The 17,004-nt window shown below is 40.3% G+C and overlaps 1 protein-coding gene across 4 annotated transcripts in view; it reads right to left on the reverse strand.

The window, feature by feature from the left end:
• LOC134347073 (lysine-specific demethylase 4C-like) overlaps positions 1-17,004 on the reverse strand; it is a 394,026-nt gene that overhangs the window by 302,045 nt on the left and 74,977 nt on the right. For all 4 annotated transcript variants that reach the window (XM_063049177.1, XM_063049178.1, XM_063049180.1 and 1 more), the window contains exons 7-8: positions 15,890-15,993; positions 2,805-2,942 (exon numbers count right to left, since the gene is read on the reverse strand). In XM_063049177.1, the coding sequence (XP_062905247.1) occupies positions 2,805-2,942; positions 15,890-15,993 (242 nt within the window). The remainder of the gene's footprint in view (positions 1-2,804; positions 2,943-15,889; positions 15,994-17,004) is intronic.

Below are 17,004 nucleotides of genomic sequence, written 5' to 3' on the forward strand. Positions count from 1 at the left end.
ATATGTAGATTGAAGTCACCCATTATAATTGCTGCTCCTTTGTTGCACACATTTCTAATTTCCTGTTTAATGCCATCCCCAACCTGACTACTACTGTTAGGTGGACTGTACACAACTCCCAGCAGCGTTTTCTGCCCATTAGTGTTATGCAGCTCTACCCACATCCACATCCTCCCGGCTAATGTCCTTCCTTTCTATTGCGTTAATCTCCTCTCTAACCAGCAATGCCACCCCACCTCCTTTTCATTCATGTCTATCCCTCCTGAATATTGAATATCCCTGAACGTTGAGCTCCCATCCTTGGTCACCCTGGAGCCATGTCTCTGTGATCCCAACTATATCATATTCATTAATAAGTATCTGCACATTCAACTCATCCACCTTGTTACGAATGCTTCAATTGACAGACACACAAAGCCTTCAGGCTTACTTTTACAACACGCTTAGCCCTTATACAATTATGTTGAAATGTGGCCCTTTTTTATTTTTGCCGCGATAAAAGGCAGCGCGCCCCGAGCAGCCGCTCTCCCCCGGATTCTCGCCGGCATTGCTTAAACACGAGCCTGAGAGCAGCCGTTTGCAAGATGAGTTCTATGGTATCGGAAAAGCCTGAAAGAGCTCGTAAGGGTGTTATACTTAACGTAAAACTTTAATTTTGAAAGGGTACGTCGGTTTAGGGGATATTTGCAGGATGGTTTGAGTCCTTACAAACAACTGTATGATAGAAAAATACGCGAGGCTCAGCAGTCAAGTAAGCCTTCCACATCAGCCACAGCAGACGACGAACCTCGACCTTCGACATCGAGGCAGGCAGTCATAGGAGAAGATGAGCTGCCTGCTCTAATGGAAACAGGCGACGAGATGACACCCCAGTGTCCCACCACCCCAACCCCCAGGCCACGGATAGATACCGATTCGCGGAGAATGCAAAGGTAGCCAGGAGGCACACAGCACATCTTTAAGAAAAAAGCCGAAGTAAACATGCTAATTAATTAGGTGCCGCCGACACATAATTGTCGGCCCAGATCAGAGACGACGCAATTGGAAATCGGCACTGATCTGGGCCGACAATTACAGGCGGCACCTAATTAATTAGCATGTTTGTTTCAGCTTTTTTCTTAAAGATATGCTGTGTACCTCCCGGCTACCGCTGGACCCCTGCGTTCTTCGCGGCAATGTATCGCTCAGCGGCCTGGAGGGTGGGGGGGCCACTGCACCACCCAAACTCCGACAAGTATAACATACCATCGTGTGCTCGGCGCTGTCTTCCCAATTCCCTTAAGTGATACTACACTGTACATACATTATTTCTACTTTATATAGGCTGTGTATTTTTACGTGTTATTTGGTATGATTTGGCAGCTTCATAGCTTAAAGGTTACTGGTGAGAGTGTTTTTGCCAACAGCGCTTGCGTAAGATTTTCTGCCGACGGCGCTTGCGTGAGATTTTCGCTACAAAGAACTGTTCAGTAATGATTGTGGGAAAGTATTTCTACTTTATATAGGCTGTGTATTTATCATATCATTCCTGCTTTTACTATATGTTACTGTTATTTTAGGTTTTGTGTGTTATTTGGCATGACTTGGTAGGTTATTTTTGGGTCTGCGTGAACGCTCACAAAATTTTCCCATATAAGTAAATGGTAATTGGTTCTTCACTTTACAACATTTCGGCTTACGAACCATTTCATAGGGACGCTCTACCTTTGGATGGCGGGGGAAACCTGTACTTGAACTTTCCATTAAGATTTTCTATATTATATTCCATTTCTTTGCTTTTATGCTCTCTTTGACTTCCCTTGTCAGCTATGCTTATCATCCACCAAACATATACTTTGGGATGTATCTGTCCTGCGCCTTCCGAATTGCTCCCGAAACTCCAGCCATTGTTGTTTGGCCGTCATCCTTGCTAGTATCCCATTCCAATCAACTTTGGCCAACTCCTCCCGCTATATCTCTGTAATTCCCTTATTTCACTGTAATACTGATACATCTGACTTAAGTTTCTCCCTCTCAAATTGGAGGGTGAAATTAATTATATTATTATCACTGTTTTCTAAGGGTTCCTTTACCTTAAGCTCCTTTATCAAATCATTGCACAACATACAATCCAGAATGGTGACATGGACATAATGATTAGGAACACAAAGAGATGCAAGTGAAAAATTACAACCACCGTAAAACTCAGAAATTCTGCATTCTGGGAAAGCTCAAGAGAAGTTTAAGTGTTGTTCATATAAAGCTGGCAGACCAATGATACTATCAAGAGAACAATGTATCACCAGTGTAAGCAAATTCTGTGAACAAAAATTTCAGGCAAAATTAAACCTTAGTTGATTACAAGGACACATATCACATACAAAATAAATCTTTCAATATAGCAAGCACATATACCAAGTATCTAAAGAAAGCATGTGCCACATTAAATACTTTTGATGCAATATTTGCAAAATTAAGTCTATGAATTAAAAATAGTTCAATGTCACAAGTTTCCAAAGATTAATTAATAGAATCAAATATAATGGATTCTACGTTGATCTATCATCTATCCAAGAAGAATTCACAATACTCATTTGGTTTTAGCAAGAGAGAGCAAGGAAGAACAAAATAAAGGTTGAAATTAGCACTTAGCACTCACTCTTCAGACGAATTTTCTTTTTCTTTTTTGTTCACAATGATCAAGCTATATTGGAAATGGTGAAGCTGGCTAAAACGGAGACAGTGTTCCACCCCACTATGGTTACTTTGAAATACAAAAAAGTTAAATGATATATAGTCCACTTCCACTCTTTGCTGTCACTTACTTGTTTAGCAATTTTTCCATAATCAAGCCATCGAATTGTGGCAAAGTTTGTTGACTCAGCACAGTTGAATCCGTGATTGAAGCCAGCATGGTAGCCATATGGAAAAGTGATCATGAATTGTCCTGCTTCTTGTGTTACCTGCAGCACAAAAAAATGCAGAAAGCAGCTTAAAAGTGGAGAACTGTTAATAACATGCCTCCAAATCTGATGAACAACTAAGCGGACATTTGAGGAAAAAAACATGATCTCAATTAATTTAAATTTTTAAGAAAGTTGCATAAATTTCTTTTCACACTGATGATTTTTTGTTGTACATACAGTGCAGCACACCCAGAAACTGACATGCCAATTCCACTGATTTTGAGATATTTCAACCACAACCTGGTGTTACAAATAGTGTATTAATTGAAAAATATTAGATTTTTATGCTCTTCGACTGCTTGTTTAACTATATCCGGAAATAGGGAATGATTAATGGGTATGTAAAGAGAAAACAGAATTGTGAGTTAAGTGAACAATTTTAGCTGTTTTAGAACACTAAGAATATCAAGATTACATTGAACATGTGAATATTTTTATTACGATAAGAAGGCTGCTGATTTTAGCATTCAGGTGAGCATGAGAGAAATGAGCAAAACCTGGGAAAACTAAATGCTAGTATTCAAAGACTGAATACAGATGGTCTATATTAAATGGGGATAACAATTCAGTATGTTATAACACCAGCAGCAAAATCTATTTTGAAGAAATCATGAAATTGCTTGAGTATTCAGCATAGATTCAGGTTTATTATCACCAGTATGTGTCGTGAAATTTGCTAACTTAGCAGCAGCAGTTCAATGTGATACATAATATAGAAGAAAAATAAATACAGTATAGGTATATCAAAAAGATTTAAAATCATGTAAAAATAGAAATAAAACATAATTTAAAAAGTGAGGTAGTGTTCACAGGTTCAATGTCCATTTAGGAACTGGATGGCAGAGGAAAAGAAGCTATTCCTGAATCGCTGAGTGTGTGCCTTCAGGCTTCTGTACCTCCTACCTGATGGTAACAATGAGAAAAGAGTATGCCCTGGGTGCTGGGGGGTCCTTAATAATGGATGCTGCCTTTCTGAGACACCTTGAAGATGTCCTGGGTGCCCAAGATGGAGACAACTAAATTTATGACCCTATTCAGCTTCTTTCAGTCCTGTGCAGTAGGCCTCTACACCGCCCGCCCCCCCCCCCATTCAGGCAGTAATGCAGCCTGTCAGAATGCTCTCCACAGTACATCTATAGAAGTTTCTGAATGTACTTGCAGACCATCAGTCACAACTTAATAAGTAACTTAGCTTTATACAGCTCCTTTCACCTCTGAACACCCACAAAATTCTCAGAGAAAGACTTCCACCTATCACCACCTGTCCATCTCCCAACTTCACTCCTCCCCTTCCCTCACCAGAGTCCATATCCCTGTCATCATTTCTTTCTCCTCGGTCCATTTATCAATTACCAGCCCTTGTCCTACTCATCTCCCTCTCTTCTTTGTACAGGCTATTTTTGCTTTCCAGTCTCAGCATGATGCAGGGTCTTCACCCAAAGCATGAACTATTCCTCTTTGTCCACCCACTCAGTTGCTGCTTGACCTGCTGAATTCCTCCAGCAGATTAACAATTGCTCTAGGAATCTTTAAGATGCAAGATACAGTAATCTTCATCAGTGTGTAAAACAGGCTTTTGAAATTTCCAACAGTGTATCAAATATTTTACAGAGGAGACACAAATTGATAGTCAAAAAGACTTCCAAAGCCACATTTGTGAAATATACTTATTTTTAAGACTATTCCATTCCAAGCCACTTGGAACTTTCCATGGTCATTGTTGATTTTACACATTTATTCAACATAGCTTTTGCTTCCTATTTGATAAAAGACCACTGACTTGAATATTTCCTTGGCCTAGATTCTGCTTAACCTGCGCAGAATTTCCACAGTATTCCTCCACCTTTGCCTCTATTGCTCCTTCCTGCTTCTGCACTCCTGCATTTCAAGTGCTGCTTTCCAATTTACCAAGTATCATGTCCCCTTCTTTTTAAAAAAGTGGTCTCAAGCAAAATGAATGCAGGGAAACATTCACAGTCATATGCAGTGCCACAGAGTTTCATAGCACCGATTTGACCGTTCAACTGATACACAACCCTAACAATGAGCGCCTGGACCCCATGGAGCTAAAAAATTAAAATACAGTGCTAGTTTGATATGCCCATTATTGCAATGCTCCAGACAGTTGTCTGAAGCAGTATTACACAAAGATCATAGATCAAAATCTGTTAATAAAGGACACAACAGTTTTTAATGCAATTCTTTAAAACGAATATGTATGGAAAATTAGATGTACAAATTGAATGGTGCATAAATGGTGCATTCAATAACTTGTGCTTAGCTAATAACATCATATTATATAAAAAAGAATCTGCAATTCTTTGATGCAACTCTCACAATATCTCCACCTGTTGACTTACATGTGTTTGAGCTAGCATCAGCTTCGCTGTCACCTATTTGTTGCTGATTAATCTAATGGTTTTCAATGCATTTCTGTTTCAATGCAACAAGAACTTAGTTTGCATGTTATTTTCAGCCTGGCTATCTTTATATTATTCAAAAACACAAATAGGAACATCAATTCAATTCAAGTTTAATTATCATTCAACCATACATGAATACGCACGAATACAACCAAAGGAGACAATGTTACTCATTGGTGTAGAAAATGAAGGAACTGTGTATCATGCTGCTGCCCGAGTCAAAAGAGAGGTACAGTTTAATAGTGAGTGACCGTCTTGGTCACAAGTCTATTTCGGACTTCATTAATGTGGAATGTTGCAAGTTCAATTCACTGATTTATTAGTGGAGAGTATGGGCAGACAACAGGGGAGCTGCATGGCCTCAGGACTAAGGCTAAGCCATAGTGTTGCCTGATTACAGCCACCAAAGGAGAGAGGCACCAAAGCTGGTGCACTCTACCAGGGCCAGTGAAGCATGGCATCCAAACTGGAATCGGTGCTGCCCCTCCACCCCAGTGTTCATTTGGCAGAAGACAAGCTATATTGTGTTCTTCTGCAGATTTCTGCAGCACTGAATGGACTCAAGGCTTTAAGTTGCAGTGTCACCTGTTATAGCCACCAGGAAGAGGCATCAGAGCCCTTAGAGCAATTGCACTTCTGACTTAATTTTCAAACACATCATCACCACCTGCCCTTTTCCTCAATTGCAAATGTTCAAAGGTTCACTTTATTGTCAAAACATGCATATACAATACAGCTCTGATATTAGTCTTCGCCAGATAGCCATGAAATACAGAAATATGGGAGTTGTTGATAGAAAAGACATCAACTCTTCCTCCACCCACTGGCACAAAAAAGAAAACAAAATTCACAAACTCCAAAATCCTCCACCCCTCCCCAGCAGAAAACAACAATGACAATAGCAACAAATGCCCCACCCCCCCACACAGAAAAAAGTGACGATAACATAAAATCCCTCACCCTTCCCATGCAGAAAAAACAATAGCATCAAATCTCCCCCACAGAAAAAACAGTGATATCTTCAAATTCCCCACCCCTGCAGAAAAAAACTGTGTCAATAACAATTCCTGACCACCCTCACAGAAAAGAACAGCGACAGTAGCATCAAAACCCCCAACTCCCACCCGCACACACAAAAAATTAACAGATCACCCACCTGCCAATTGGCCACAAGAAAGAAAACACAGAAAAACGTAAGGAGACCAATATAATGTACAGTCCAATAATCACATAAATGTCAGAATAATGAAAACATTTTTTCATCAGTATATGAGGAGACCACAAACTCCGTCCTTCCATGAAGAGTGACTGCCGACCCAGGTCCAAACACCGCCAATTCAACTGTTGACCATCATCGCCCAACTGGCCTCCGTTGGGAGCGATCGCTTACCCACTCTTCATTCACTTCAGTGGCTTCCATAGTCCAGGTCTGAACACCACTGCTGACCTCCTCCGCATTCACCTCGATGCTTCAATCTTCCTCGCCACTTCGAGACGGAGTCGCTCATGACTCTGCGCCCCATCTCTGGTCTTTTCCATGAGTCAACTTGTGCTCTCAGTCCTTTTCGGGTCCCCGTCACTGATATTCACGAGACAGCTCTCCCACAGCACAGCGCTAGATCATTCGATCAACTTACAAACTACATATCACAAACAAGACAACAAGAACAAGCAGGAGCAGAAAAAATGAAATAATTTAAGAGATTTGCTCTCTGGAAGTGCCGCCCATGGAATCATTGTTCGCTAGTGCCATCTTGACCAAACGTCACTATCATCATATAGAAAAGTGAACTTTATGATTTATTTTAAATAAGTATTTATGCCAAAAAAAATAATATTCAACTGAATTGAACACGTTTCAGTTGTTATCTCCATTTTCTTCAAAGTCATCTCCCTCTCTCTCTCTCCAGATACTTAACTGTCTTATATTTCCCAATCATCCACTTACACTTCCCACTTTAATGATCTCCCCCTGGATATTCCACAAATTCTTGGCTGGAAATAGAATTGTATTCTGAAGCATCTTCTTGCTTACTCTCTCTTTCACTGCTCTCTCTTGCATTTGCTCTGTATCATGTTCTCATTTATTTATTTATTATTTATTTTCTTTGGTATTTGCTCAGTTTGTTATTTTTTTATACATTAGTTGTTCATCCATCCTGTTGGGTACGGTCTTTCATTGATTCTATTATGGCTCTTGTACTTACTGAGTCTGCCCACAAGAAAACGAATCTCAGGGTTGTACATGGTGACATCTATGTACTTGGATAATAAATTTACTTTGAACTTTTGAATTCAGTGGGCTGAATGGGCAAAGGACAACAAACTGCAAATACAAAAAAAAAATAAATAAGCAATAAATATTGAGAACATGTGATGAAGAACCCTTGAAAGTGAGTCTATAGTTGTGGTGTGAGTAAAGTTAAGTGAACTTATCCCTACTGGTTCCTCCCTACTGGTTCAAGAGCCTGATGATTGAGGGGTAATAACTGTCGATGAACTGGATGGTATAGGTCCTGAGGCTACTGTACTTTCTTCCTAATGACAGCAACAAGAAGAGATGACCTGGGTGGCAGGGGTCCTTGATGATGGACGCTGTTTTTCTGCGACAGCGCTTCATGAAGAAGTGCTCAATGGTGGGGAGGGCTTTACCCATGATGGATCCACTACTTTTTGTAGTCTGATGATAGTGGGATAGATCCTTGAGTCTGGTGATCTCCAAACTTTTGAATCTTCTGCCAGGTAAGAGCGGGGCAGAAGAAAGAATGACTGGGATGCGAGCAGCCCTCTATTAAGTTGGCTGTTTTACTGATACAGCTGGAAGTGCAGATGCAGTGAATGAAGAGGAGGCTGGTTGGCATGATGGATAAGGCGGTGTTCACAACTCTGCAATTTCTTGCAGTACCGGGCAGAGCATGTGCCATACTAGTATTAGAAGTTCTGACCCTGGGGAAAGAAGGCACCTCTCCTAATCTTATAAACTTCTATCAGGTTTCTGCTCAGCCTCTACTGATCCTGAGAAATCAACCCTGTTTTATCCAACCTCCTAATAGCTCAAGCTCTTTAATCCTGACAGTTTTCTCAATTTGAGATCACTTATTCTGGGACACAATTGTGCGCATTCTATGCTGGTGCATGTAGTAACACTTGCTGGCTGCCCACAGCAAATCCTCACTGATTTGATTTGACGTAAACGATGCAGTTCACTGTATGTTTTGGTGTTGCAATGTACAGGTGACAAATAAAGCCAATCCTTTTAATCTTTCAATTCCCCAAGTTTGGGAATCTGCAGCCCAGAGAACCAATCCCACTGCACCTATCCCCCCCAATCTAAGAGTTGTCTGTTTCCTTCTCTACTTTCAAGCCTTCATTAACAAAAAGGCTCAGCAGAGGATGTGTTTATTATGGCAGTAGCTAAAATTCCATTTTCCCCAGAACATTCTGTACTAGAGCAATTCTACACGGCCATCATAGAGAGTATCCTCACATCGGTCATCACTGTCCAGTTTGGTGCAGTATCCTCTCACAACATCCTAAAACTACAGCCAACTGGCAGGTTCTAAGAAAAGAATATTGGCTGCAGTCTACCATCACCGCAGGACTCATATGTGTCCAGCACATGAAGTGGACAGGAAAAATCACTGCGGACACCACCCACCCTGTAAACTGCCTTTTCCAAAAGTTTCCTTTTGGACACCACCATAGGGTTATTAAAACAAAACCATACCATCTTAAGTTTCTTCCCTCAGGCAGTTACTCAGATCAACCATTATAGTTATCTCCTCTATCTATTAACTTGCTGTTTACATTCTAAATACGTTCAGTGACCACTTTTTAGGTACACTTGCTCGTTAATGGAGATATCTAATGAGCCAATCACGTGGCAGCAACTCAGTGCATAAAAACATGCAGACACGGTCAAGAGGTTCAGTTGTTGTTCAGACCAAACATCAGAATGGGGAAGAAATGGGATTTAAGTGACTTTGAATGTGGAGTGATTGTTGGTGCCAGTCAGAGTGATTTGAGTATCTCAGAAATTTATGATCTCTTGGGATTTTCACACACAACAGTCTGAAGCATTTACACAGACTGGTGTGAAAAAACAAAAAAAAATCTAAAGAGAGGCAGTTCTGTAGGTGAAAACACCTTTCTAATGAGAGGTCAGAGGAGAATGGCTAGACTGGTTCAGGCTGACAGAAAGGCCACAATAGTTGAAATAACCACGCATTACCACAGTGGAGTGCAAAAGAACATCTCTGAATGCACAACACATCAAGCCTTGAGTGGACGGGCTACAGCAGCAGAAGACTCTGTGTTCCAGTCCCATACCTAATAAAGTGGCCAGTGCGTGTAAATACTAATATTTAAGTATTTATGCACATTTTATTCCATATCCATACTTAAATGGAGGTAGGAAAAGATGACGGCGTGACGCAACTTGCAGCGGCCACTCCGGTGAATGATATCTGTTATCTGTCAAGTAGGGTGCCGTGCACAATCCTGATTTGATTGAAACAGACGTGAGAGCACAGAGGAACATCTGGTGAAACTTCTGAAATGCCTGTTTCGCTGCCGCTGCTACTGTGTGATCCAGAATCTCCGGAGGGGAAAGCCCCGAGTCCTCGGCTTTGCTTGTTGCTCGGTGGCTGGGGTGGTGTCGAAGCGCTTGGCAGAGATGGTGCTCGGTGCTCAGTATCGGAAGCTCAAAGTTTTCCAATGGACTCGGAGTCGGCTGCAGCCAATGCTTCCAATGCATCGGCAAGTTTGCGGCGCTTCCGTCTGCGTGAGATGATGAGACTTTTTTTTTTACCGTGCCCATGGTCTGCTCTTTATCAAATTATGGTATTGCTTTGCACTGTTGTAACTATATGTTATAATTATGTCATTTTGTCAGTTTAGTCCTGTGTTTCTGTGATATTTTTCTGGAGGAACATTGTATCATTTTTTAATGCATGCATTTCTAAATGACAATAAACGAGAACTGAGTGTCCTCATAATCTAAAAAAAATCTCCAACTTTATCTTTTATGTAGTCCTTTATAATTGTTGAATGTTTTTGTTGCATGTCATGACAATACACCATAGCAGATTTAGAACATAGAACATAGCACAGCCCACAATGTTGTGCCAACCCTTAAACCCTGCCTCCCATATAACCCCCCACCTTAAATTCTTCCATATACCTGTCTAGTAGTCTCTTAAATTTCACTAGTGTATCTGCCTCCACCACTGACTCGGGCAGTGCATTCCACGCACCAACCACTCTGAGTGAAAAACCTTGAACTAATATCCCCCTTGAACTTCCTTAAAGCCATGTTCTCTTGTATTGAGCAATGGTGCCCTGGGGAAGAGGCACTGGCTGTCCACTCTATCTATTCCTCTTAATATCTTGTATACCTCTATCATATCTCCTCTCATCCTCCTTCTCTCCAGAGAGTAAAGCCCCAGCTCCCTTAAACTCTGATCATAATGCATACTCTCTAAACCAGGCAGCATCCTGGTAAATCTCCTCTGTACCCTTTCCAATGCTTCCACATCCTTCCTATAGTGAGGCGACCAGAACTGGACACAGTACTCCAAGTGTGGCCTAACCAGAGTTTCTAATACGTGAAACTATATGGTGAATAAGGTTGATCCTTAATCCTTCATCCTTCTTTGAGATTAATTCTTATTCTTCTAGAATGCTGAGCCTGTACTATTGCTAAACCATGGGTCAGACTTTACATTTAATCACAGTGCTTTGAGAGAAAGGATTATTCGGAGATAGAAACATAGAAACATAGAAAATAGGTGCAGGAGTAGGCCATTCGGCCCTTCGAGCCTGCACCGCCATTTATTATGATCATGGCTGATCATCCAACTCAGAACCCAGCCTTCCCTCCATACCCCGTGACCCCTGTAGCCACAAGGGCCATATCTAACTTCCTTTTAAACATAGCTAATGAACTGGCCTCAACAGTTTGCTGTGGCAGAGAATTCCACAGATTCACCACTCTCTGTGTGAAGAAGTTTTTCCTAACCTCGGTCCTAAAAGGCTTCCCCTCTATCCTCAAACTGTGACCCCTCGTTCTAGACCTCCCCAACATCGGGAACAATCTTCCCGCATCTAGCCTGTCCAATCCCTTTAGGATCTTATACGTTTCAATCAGATCCCCCCTCAATCTTCTAAATTCCAACGAGTACAAGCCCAGTTCATCCAGTCTTTCTTCATATGAAAGACCTGCCATCCCAGGAATCAATCTGGTGAACCTTCTTTGTACTCCCTCTATGGCAAGGATGTCTTTCCTCAGATTAGGGGACCAAAACTGCACACAATACTCCAGGTGTGGTCTCACCAAGGCCTTGTACAACTGCAGTAGTACCTCCCTGCTCCTGTACTCGAATCCTCTCGCTATAAATGCCAGCATACCGTTCGCCTTTTTCACCGCCTGCTGTACCTGCATGCCCACTTTCAATGACTGGTGTATAATGACACCCAGGTCTCGTTGCACCTCCCCTTTTCCTAATCGGCCACCATTCAGATAATAATCTGTTTTCCTATTTTTGCCACCAAAGTGGATAACTTCACATTTATCCACATTAAATTGCATCTGCCATGAGTTTGCCCACTCACCCAACCTATCCAAGTCACCCTGCATCCTCTTAGCATCCTCCTCACTGCTAACACTGCCACCCAGCTTCGTGTCATCCGCAAACTTGGAGATGCTGCATTTAATTCCCTCATCCAAGTCATTAATATATATTGTAAACAACTGGGGTCCCAGCACTGAGCCTTGCGGTACCCCACTAGTCACCGCCTGCCATTCTGAAAAGGTCCCGTTTATTCCCACTCTTTGCTTCCTGTCTGCTAACCAATTCTCCACCCACACCAATACCTTACCCCCAATACCATGTGCTTTAAGTTTGCACACTAATCTCCTGTGTGGGACCTTGTCAAAAGCCTTTTGAAAATCCAAATATACCACATCCACTGGTTCTCCCCTATCCACTCTACTAGTTACATCCTCAAAAAATTCTATGAGATTCGTCAGACATGATTTTCCTTTCACAAATCCATGCTGACTTTGTCCGATCATTTCACCGCTTTCCAAATGTGCTGTTATCACATCCTTGATAACTGACTCCAGCAGTTTCCCCACCACCGACGTTAGGCTAACCGGCCTATAATTCCCCGGTTTCTCTCTCCCTCCTTTTTTAAAAAGTGGGGTTACATTAGCCACCCTCCAATCCTCAGGAACTAGTCCAGAATCTAACGAGTTTTGAAAAATTATCACTAATGCATCCACTATTTCTTGGGCCACTTCCTTAAGCACTCTGGGATGCAGACCATCTGGCCCTGGGGATTTATCTGCCTTCAATCCCTTCAATTTACCTAACACCACTTCCCTACTAACATGTATTTCGCTCAGTTCCTCCATCTCACTGGACCCTCTGTCCCTTACTATTTCTGGAAGATTATTTATGTCCTCCTTAGTGAAGACAGAACCAAAGTAATTATTCAATTGGTCTGCCATGTCCTTGCTCCCCATAATCAATTCACCTGTTTCTGTTTGCAGGGGACCTACATTTGTCTTTATCAGTCTTTTCCTTTTTACATATCTATAAAAGCTTTTACAGTCCGTTTTTATGTTCTCTGCCAGTTTTCTCTCATAATCTTTTTTCCCCTTCCTAATTAAGCCCTTTGTCCTCCTCTGCTGAACTCTGAATCTCTCCCAGTCCTCAGGTGAGCCACTTTCTCTGGCTAATTTGTATGCTACTTCTTTGGAATTGATACTATCCCTAATTTCTCTTGTCAGCCACGGGTGCACTACCTTCCTTGATTTATTCTTTTGCCAAACTGGGATGAACAATTGTTGTAGTTCATCCATGCAACCTTTAAATGCCTGCCATTGCATATCCACCGTCAATCCTTGAAGTGTCATTTGCCAATCTATCTTAGCTAATTCATGTCTCATACCTTCAAAGTTACCCCTCTTTAAGTTCAGAACCTTTGTTTCTGAATTAACTACGTCACTCTCCATGTTAATGAAGAATTCCACCATATTATGGTCACTCTTACCCAAGGGGCCTCTCACGACAAGATCGCTAATTAACCCTTCCTCATTGCTCAAAACCCAGTCCAGAATAGCCTGCTCTCTAGTCGGTTCCTCGACATGTTGGTTCAAAAAACCATCCCGCATACATTCCAAGAAATCCTCTTCCTCAGCACCTTTACCAATTTGGTTCACCCAGTCTACATGTAGATTGAAGTCACCCATTATAACTGCTGTTCCTTTATTGCACACATTTCTAATTTCCTGTTTAATACCATCTCCGACCTCACTACTACTGTTAGGTGGCCTGTACACAACTCCCAGCAGCGTCTTCTGCCCCTTAGTGTTACGCAGCTCTACCCATATCGATTCCACATCTTCCCGGCTTATGTCCTTCCTTTCTATTGCGTTAATCTCTTTTTTAACCAGCAACGCCACCCCACCTCCCCTTCCTTCGTGTCTATCCCTCCTGAATATTGAATATCCCTGAACGTTGAGCTCCCATCCCTGGTCACCCTGGAGCCATGTCTCTGTGATCCCAACTATATCATAATCATTAATAACAATCTGCACTTTCAATTCATCCACCTTATTACGAATGCTCCTTGCATTGACACATAAAGCCTTCAGGCGCTCTTTTACAACTCTCTTAGCCCTTTTTAATGCTTGCCCTGGATTTGTCGGCCTGCCACTTTTACTTTTCCCCTTTGTACTTTTTGCTTCTACGCTCACTTTACACTCCTCTGTCTCTCTGCACTGGTTCCCATCCCTCTATCCTGAATAAAAGAAAGCACAGATCACCAGAATTTCTAATCTGACAGTAAATTAATGGGTGGAGTGGTTTGGCTCTAATCAACAAGATGTCCTTTTTCAGATTAACTGCCTCCACATCTGAATAAGCATTCCATCAACAGGTAGTTTATACTCTTTACAAACCAAACAACTAGACTGAGATATCTGAGTATCTCTGAATTGGCCTCTTCTGCAGAACCACAGAAAACGATGGAGAGCAGCTGCTGTTAGTATAACTCTGTTCCATTTCTTGAAGATGAATTTTATAACCCCCAATGTATTTTTTGTGAGGTGTAGTATCTATTACAAAGTAGTGAGCAATTCAGAAACTAAATCAAACTAAATAATATTGAAAGGCCTAGATGGAGTAGACGTCAAAGATCATGGGGATAAGGCAGGAGAAGGGGATTGAGAGGGATAATAAATCAGCCATGATCAAATGGTGGGCAGACTTGTTAGGCCAAATGGCTTAATTCTGCTCCTATGTCATACAGTCCTATGGAATCAGCTGATTTCAGACACCAAAAATGCATCACAACTTTCATTCATGATCCCACATATTCATTGAATTGCATCTGAATAATTTGACATGTCAAATTATAGTTAGTTCAGTTAATATTCTTCACCTGCACTATTCAAATATATATTCAAGACAACTTATTTATTAAATTGCCAAATTTAAAACCTTTATTACAAAGTTAAACCCAAATAAATGTTTGCAATAGGTTAAAACTATTACCTAAATAAAGTGGCACAAGCATAGCAAGAGTACAACAAACCATTTTGTTATCTCACTGACATAAAATATTCAGATTAGCAGTGAATAATTTGGAAAAAGTCAATGCTCACTCATCCCTGAAATTTTGATTTTGTCACATAGCCTTTGGAATTTAAAGTTCTTCAATCATCTTTTAATCAAATTAGCTTGCCAATTTTGCAGTTAAAACAGAAAGAAACAAAGACAAGATACTAAGAGGAACCATAAACAACATTTTCTAAATAGAAGAATCACATTAATTTTGAAATTTTCCAGCTACAGCTGCAAAATTCAGTCTCATCTATGCAGGAAGTCTGAATACTGTTGTATTTGGAATTATGGTTGAAACTCAGAATATTTAACTTTTAAACTATTCTTTCACCTCAGGAAAAAAATGCTGTTAAGAGCATTCTGCTAAAATAGTTAAAATCTGAATCCTCCATATTTCAATTTGAACAAATAATGATCACATCCAAATAAGTATTTTTTATAAAACTTGCTGTTCTCAATTCTTGTTCAATAACTGTCAATAAGAAAATGCAACAGCTTATTGGAAAAGGATAGCTCTAAAAAAATCTTTTCATTAAATCCAAACAATAGGTATTTTTGCTTGAAAGTGTGAGGATTACACTGTGTGACCATCATACAAATGTATCTTACAGCATACAATTTGAAATATAACATACAAACAAAAGGCTTGCAAACTTAATTTTACCCTGAATCGGTCTTTGTTAAAATCCGCAAGTCAGAACACAAACTAAAAACAGTCTTTAAACATGACTCTCTTTAAATAATTCTTACGACAAAAAGGTAGCACATATTTAAATATAGAAAATTAGAATTCAGTGTTGTCCAATTCCAGATAAATGAAAAACTCTTCAGAAAGAGGTAATTCATTTCCACTATCTTCATGAATATGTACTGCATTTTATTTCAATACCTTGTCAAAAGGAATCCCATACTTCTTTAATATTGATGGAGATATAAGGGTCATCTTGTGACGTAGAAAAGCATCACATCCTTGTGAACTACTTGGAAAGAAGCCTGCAACAAATATTTTACAAGTATTTACTTCAATTGCATTAAATTAAACAGAAATGATACTTTGCAACAGAAAGGAATATGCTGCTGGGATATTCAAAGACCACGGAAAAAAATCAACCGCAGGTATTTTAATAACCAATATTTCAAGTTATTTTACAGCTTTAGCTCATAGAGTAATACAATTCAAACTGATTTCCATTATTACCACTCTTGACATTATGTTCTACTCCTTTCCCTGATGCACCAAAAAATGCATCAAATTTACCCTAACAGATCCACCAAAAAGCACATTAATCTTTGAATGGCAATTACTGCAATTTAATACTGTGAAATACTGTACTGAAGACTTTGACACTTCATATTTCACTAATTTTTTTATGAAAGGTTGCCGAAAGATCAGAATCAGGTGCAAAGATTCATTCTTACAACAGTGAAGGGCTACAAGTGCATTCTTTTACTGATAATCAAATTTTAGATCCGAATCCCTCTTCACTGATGCTTTGTGATGTGAAATGAAGGAAGAACAAGTTCGTTCAAGTAGTCCAACACCATATAAAATAATTCTGCTAGGTTTGTAGCATGAAAACATACTGTTGCTGGTTAGACAGCATCTGTGGAGGGAAAGGAATACCAATATTTCAGGTCTCTACTGCCAAGTGATACACTGTTTCACATATAGCTTATCAAATGGTTTTCTGGTGGCTCCAAAACTAATATCAATGTCATTGAGTTATCTAAGATGTATCTTTTCCCCAGGTAATGGCAAAGAAACTTTGGAGCTTAAAAGTAATATGCATTCTTGAATAAGCAATGCTTCCCTTAATATTGAGATTTTTTTTTAACAGGACTATTTTGATTGATGACTTAGATTTTATGGCCATCAAACTTTACAACTTCTCCCTTAGAGGGTCAGACACCCTGAGCCAATAGGCTGGTCCTGGACTTATTTCCTGGCATAATTTACATATTACTATTTAACTATTTATGGTTTTATTACTATTTAATTATTTA

This window comes from Mobula hypostoma, chromosome 5, assembly GCF_963921235.1.
Source record: "Mobula hypostoma chromosome 5, sMobHyp1.1, whole genome shotgun sequence".
NCBI classification, from domain to species: Eukaryota; Metazoa; Chordata; class Chondrichthyes; order Myliobatiformes; family Myliobatidae; genus Mobula; species Mobula hypostoma.